Here is a 6,353-nt window from a genome sequence, read left to right as displayed (position 1 = left end):
TGTCTTTCTGGAATTCTCTTGCTTTTTCTATGATCCAACAGATGTTCGCAATCTGATCTCTGGTTACTGCCTTTTCTAAATTCAGCTTGTCCATCTGGAAGGTCTCAGTTCACATACTGTTGAAGCCTAGCTTGAAGAATTTTGAGCATTACCTTGCTAGTAATGTGAAATGAGTGCAATTGTGGGGTAGTTTAAACATTCTTTGGCATTGCCCTTCTTTGGAATTGGAATGAAAACTGACCTCTTCCAGTCCTGTGGCCACTGCTGAGTTTTCCAAATTTGCTGGCATATTGAATGCAGGACTTTCACAGCATCATCTTTTACAATTTGTGATTCCATGGACTGCAGCACGCCAGGCTTCCATGTCCTTTCCTATTTCCCAGAGTTTGCTGAAATTCACGTCCATTGAGTCGGTGATGCCATCCAACCATCACATCCTCTGTCATTGCCTTTTCCTCCTGCCTTCAATCTTTCCCAACGTCAGGCTCTTTCACCTGGTGGGACACAAATGCAAATGTTTTCCCCCCAGTACCAGACACCTGTAAGGCAAATTCAAATCTCTGTGGCTTCCTCCTTTCTGGGATTTTCCCCCTTTGAAAATCTACCAAGGTATATGTTTGTGTACTTGTACCTTCACATGCTATATACATCAGTGGTAATTTTTTTACAAGAAAAATGTGATTTCGTGTCGGCACCCAGATTTCTGATGGCCCCAGACCAACTCAGATCCCCTCTCCAGCACCTCTCTTCTGTCCATGACACCAGCCACAGAGGTTCACACGTGACTCCCTAAATGAGACGACACCAGCTCTCACTCCTCCCTGTATCCCCATCTCCCTCATTCTCTGTGGGTAACGCTACTGTTCCTCAAGCTTCAGTTTAAGCGCCATCTCCTTGTATAGGCTTTTCCTGGCCACCGAACCCCTCCTCCACCTCAGGTGCTCTTCGCTGTTCTCACAGTCACAAGGGCCCCTCCCCAGCCTCCACTTCTGCAACAGCTCTCGTTACACCAGCCTGCAGTGCCCAGTGAGCACCTGAAAAGCGGGAACTGTATCTTCAACCTTAAATCCAGCCCCAGAGTAGTTCGGAGAATTTCCAAAATGAACAAAGGCCCTGACATCCTTCCTGTTATGGTTAGTGCTTCTGGAGTAGCTTGCCTACCAGATCCTGCTGAAGCAGTTCCCCGAAGTCTGGGACCTAGAAAAGGCCTAAACGTTCTCCTGAGAACCGAAAGAATCGGCTGCACCTGGACCCAGCTCCTCACTAGACAGGATGTTCAGGTAAAGTTCTTCCTCCTGTCCAGGCCTGCTGCGTGTGTCAGATGAAGGCGTGGAACTCTGAGCTCTAACCATCTACTCTTCCTAGACCGAAGAACTGAATGACAGACCAGGGGGCTTTAAAGAAGAGAAGGAAAAGTTTATTGTGTTGACCTTATTTTCATTACAGTACCAGAAATTCATTCTCAGTTCATTTCCGGCGCAGAGGGCTCTACAGACACTTAGCGCCCCAGTGCTTGCTCCAAAGCAAGGGGCAGCACCCGAACCTATGGTGCATTTCATAGAACATGATTACAGTAAAACATAAGAGTTGCAAAGGGTTTTTTTAAAGTACATAGTTTCTTTAAAAATTCTAATATTTTACTTTGTTTTTCCATGTTTACCTTATTATTACCAAAAACAAGTGACTGGAAAACATGGTACTTCATATTCTTGTCTCAAATTGTTGACCTTAGGTTACTGTATTTTGCTATTTTCATTTTAAAGAGGAATTATACCCATTTCTCTGAGGAAATCTAAAAGGTGACAAGTAAGGCGATGCATAAATTACAGGTGGGATGAAGGCCCTGGTTCATACCCTAACTCATGTCCTACTTAAATCTGCCACATTTGGCCTCTGTGCTGTGAGGTAACTGGAAAGGGCTCAGGAGATGGCCTCACTTTGGACTACCTCGGAAGCTGATTTCCTGATTTGTTTTTTAAAAACTGTCAGCACTCATGACACCCTGACAGGGAGAGATCCTCCAGTCAGTGCACGGACTCATCGCCACCCAGAAAAGTCATTTCTGCATTAGGCTGAGAGCTCAAAGACCAAATAATAAAAGAGGACCTGGTATCCTCCAGATACTCTGAAATGGCAGTGACAACCTGAGTTAACGATGTCTACATTTGGTGAACTCTGTCAGGTTAAAGATCTTTCCTCACTATGTCAAGACTGAGAAAACAGAAATTTAAATTAAAAAGTTTATCCCACCAGACTAGACACTTAACAGCAATATTCAAGTTGATTAACCCACAAAAATGTCCCCATAAAATAAAATATTTAAAAAACTATTAAAATTACACAATGGAATATAAATGTAAATAACTTTGCACACAATGCACCCTCCATTTGTTGTTACCAAGAGAAATCTTCCATTACATAACTTTACAAAAACTTTAATAGTTCCATGAAATTTGATACTACAGTACTAACATCATTTTATTCAGAAAAACACACTAGATGTTCCCTTGGAACTCTTGCATTGAATCATTTCTTTTAACCATTCATGACAATTGTAGGGGGTAAAAAACTGCTTTCAAGTACCTAAATTTACTCATGAAGCAGGTGTGGGGGAAGGGGAATCGTACTCGTTTTGAGGGTGGTATCTGGCCAGCTCCAGGTCACAGTGGCAGTATGGTGTAACTCCCAGCCAAAGGGAATGGGTTTTCCTTCCTCCCAGTCTCTTCTGGAAGCTGCACTGCTGTCCCTGGCCATCAGGGACTCTGCAACCATATAATCGTTGTTTACTCCATCAGAATCTTAAGAAGGTTCGTAATAGGAAGTCGTGAGGACAGCAGAGGAAATTAAGCTCCATTCTTGGAACTGCTTCTTAATGTTTATAAAACCTTTGCTCTCTCCAGAGAGCCGAGTTCACAAAATACATGGGCTTACCAGATGCGTGTGCAATCTGAAATGCATTGTGAGAGATTCAACACTTTATCAATTGTATGGAAAACTAACACACCATCATCCTCAATGTGCTACGTACAGAGGACAATTTTAAAACAAAACACAGGCATGTCCCCACAGCCCCAACAGCAGATTGTGTTACATGCATTTTGACCTCAATCAAATATCACTGTTCACAGAACACAAAAAGTCACACTGTTGCATTTCATTCTGACATGTCACGTTATTTCATATCACTCTGGCACTGATTAAGACAAGTTTTCTATTATGGCATGATGAAAGAAAAAGATTCATTACATATACATGATGGTTAAAAACAACACACTGTGAACAGTTTCCAGAAGCTTCAACTTTTCAATGAAATCAATTCATGTTTCTCAGAAAAAAAATCTACCAATCTTTTCAGTCACAATTTGCTTTCACACAGTAGAAACAGCAGACAAAGCTGACCAAGACCAAATTTTTGTGGCAGCATCATTTCCTAGGGTGCTAGAGATTCGTTTTGGAAGATCTTATGCCACATGAACCAAGAATTCCTGGCATGAGGAGGAGGGTCTGAGGCCATCTCAGAAGCAGGCTGGGTCTTGCATATTTAGAGACTTAAATCCAGGGTGGTAAGGGGCAATGAGAATACACACTGAACAGAGAATAGATTTCACACTGCACCTTCCTCATACAGAATATGCATGAGAGACCAGGCATAAAGAGGTGGAAAGGTGCCCTATTCCATGACCCAGGGGAACCAGCATTTAGAAAGCATATCCCAGTGACTTTATGTTATTTCCTGCTCAATATCCCAGAAAATAAACTGGAAAAAAGCACCACTGTGCCCATGGTTTATAGACACAAGTGGTGGCGACAGCAGCTTCTCGGAAGACTTAATTAAACCTCAGATGAAGCTGAGCAAATGTCTTTCATCCTCATTGAATCTATCCCTTTAGCTGCTCTGACCAGTAGAGGAGCAGTGTTGGGGGGTGGGGGTGGGGGGATAGATCACACTACCGCCTTTGTCAACAGCAATAACTCTAAGGGACCTTTTTAGTCTTGGATCAATTTATCTACAAGTCCCTCCTCCCCAGTTTTTACAAAAGCAAACTCAAAAGCTCCTTCAGACTTACAGACTCCTGAACTAGTGCTTGCATATGAATATGGAAAAAAATTAATTATTTGATATTTGTCCTAAGACCCTGGAAGGAGTCTATGGAGTGCTCTGCAGCTGTAGCCTGCAGCCTGGGCAGACGGGGAGCAGGACCTGCAGTTTTTCACACAACCCGAAGACTCCTCTGGGTGCCTCCCAGCACTGCCCACCCAGCAGGAAAGGCTGCTGCGCAAGGGCTGTTCCGGGTTGCTAACGACACAAAAAGCCATGACTCATGAGTCCTTCTTACTTCAAGAAGCAACTCTGTAGAGTCAGAACGAGGGGAAGGCTGGCAACGTCTGCTGGCTTAAACTGAAAGAACTACAGAACGGTGTATTTATAAAAACATGAGTTACACAATCAAAATCTCTCCTGGTCTCAGATCTGGGAGTCTTTTGTAGAGAAAAGACAAAGCCAACTTCCCCTGGGTCTGAGAGACAAAAATTCTGCAGAGAAGCAGCGGGTAAATGATGTGGTGACCTTCCTGAGGGAGTTCTGAACCCCTCAAGGTGGATCACTAGAGAGGCTTACTATGGCTGTATCCAATAAGGAAATAACAGACTTCCTGTAAGAAAGTGGGAAGAGAAAGCAAAGATTTTTGCAAATACAAAAATTGCTTACAAAACAATTACTTAAAAAGTTCACTGGGGCTGGGTGCAGAATAAGAATAATGTCTTCATTTCATATTAGTCACAATGGTTCTGACAGTTTATAAAAGAGAAAGGCCAATTTCTGGTTTTCCTCATGACCCCTCCCCCAACATTCCAGAGCCCTCCTACTGCTGCTATTTTCCCTACCCTCACCCCAACCCACCCCGTCCTCCCCTCGTCCTCTCCCCAAATTAATTTGCCCAGAGCTTAGCCTGAAGACACATGATTGTTCATTGGGTTTCAATTTAACAATGAACCTGATGCCGGGTAAGGGCACAGGGGCCCACTGGCGCAAACCCGGAGAGGCTCGCATGGGCGCCGCCCCACCCACTACCCGCCCGGAAGGGTGGCCCCCGCTGCAAGGAGCTCCGCCGCCCCTCCCCGTGGACTGAGGTCAGGAGGACCCGGCGGCTCCGGCTAGTGGCCTCTTAAGACACTGCAGCACGTGTGGGCTTGTTTCTCTTCCAGTTGCTTTTGCCATCTTCTCTTCTGGTGAGAGGCCTGCTCTTCATAGAGTCCCCCAAAGATCAGTTTCTTGTCTTCCTTTGAGGTTCGAATCTAGTAGAAAGCCTTAACTCCAGAGATCCAGAGCTGCCAGCGTGCGGGAGTCAGGATGAACAGGGCGGCACGCCCAGTCGGTTCATCAGCAGTTGTATAGACAAATTGGAAAAAACTAGCATTTAATATAAAAAGTGTTTTTCAAATGGTATAATTTCCTATCCTCCGTGGAGATCATAATTCCTCATGTGTCTGAGGTCCTATGGAAAAGGAGAGCAAGTGGAGAAAAAACGGATCACTATCAAGTTATAAAGTACAGACTGGGCATATTCTGCTACTGAAACCTATTATTTGTGCCCCACCTCCACTGTATCTCTCTTTTTAAATTTTTAGGAGCTTTGGTTTAACGTGTTTGTGTCATATTTTGAAAGCAAAAACAAATAATACATTTTCATTTTCAAGAACACTGAAACTAACTGTATACCCCTACTCCCTCTAAATTGTTTTCACAAGTACAATATTTACTTCTAGTAAAAATGCACATATATTTAGTCAGGATTCTTCTTTTTTCACTTAATAACGTATACATTTTCCTCTATAGCAGTGTAATTTACCATTTTCTAGTCTTGGGTGTTTAAACTGTTTTCCAATGCCTTTAAAAAAATAAATGATATTAAATAAATTTCTCCATGTATATATCTTCTTTATTGTATTGAAGTATTTCTTCCAAGGTAAATTCTCAAGAGAGGAATTATTGAGGATATAAAATTTAAATGAATCCTGATGATTGATTTACTGCCTTTTAACAAGGATTTTTCTAATGCACACAGCTTCAACAAGATTCACCCAGTAGAGTTTCACCACCATCTTCCCCAGCAAATGGAATAATCACCAAAAGTTAAAGTGTTAGTTGATCCATCATGTCCAACTCTTTATGACCCTACAGTCTGCAGCCTGCCCTGGTCCCTGGCATTCTCCAGGCAAGAACGGTGGAGTGGGCAGCCATTCCCTTCTCCAAGTTATCTTCCTGACCTAGGGATCAAACCTGGGTCTCCTACATTGCAGGTAGATTTTTTACCATCTGAGCCACCAGAGAAACCTGGCATTACCAGCATGTA

The 6,353-nt window shown here is 43.2% G+C and overlaps 1 protein-coding gene across 2 annotated transcripts in view; it reads right to left on the bottom strand.

Annotated features, from left to right (window-relative positions):
- Window positions 1-1,395: 1,395 nt before the first annotated feature.
- The window catches only part of UGGT1 (UDP-glucose glycoprotein glucosyltransferase 1), a 110,851-nt gene continuing 105,893 nt past the window's right edge, over window positions 1,396-6,353 (bottom strand). For both annotated transcript variants that reach the window (XM_086362612.1, XM_086362613.1), the window contains one exon: window positions 1,396-5,495. In XM_086362612.1, coding sequence (XP_086218738.1) covers window positions 5,470-5,495 — 26 coding nt within the window. In that variant the 3' untranslated portion in view covers window positions 1,396-5,469. The remainder of the gene's footprint in view (window positions 5,496-6,353) is intronic.

Source organism: Bos grunniens, chromosome 2 (assembly GCF_055505025.1).
Source record: "Bos grunniens cultivar Pamir isolate PY7600 chromosome 2, Bosgru_T2T1.0, whole genome shotgun sequence".
Taxonomy (NCBI): domain Eukaryota; kingdom Metazoa; phylum Chordata; class Mammalia; order Artiodactyla; family Bovidae; genus Bos; species Bos grunniens.
The sequence above is the reverse complement of the archived record's forward strand: the minus strand, read 5'-3'. Positions and strand labels throughout refer to the sequence as shown.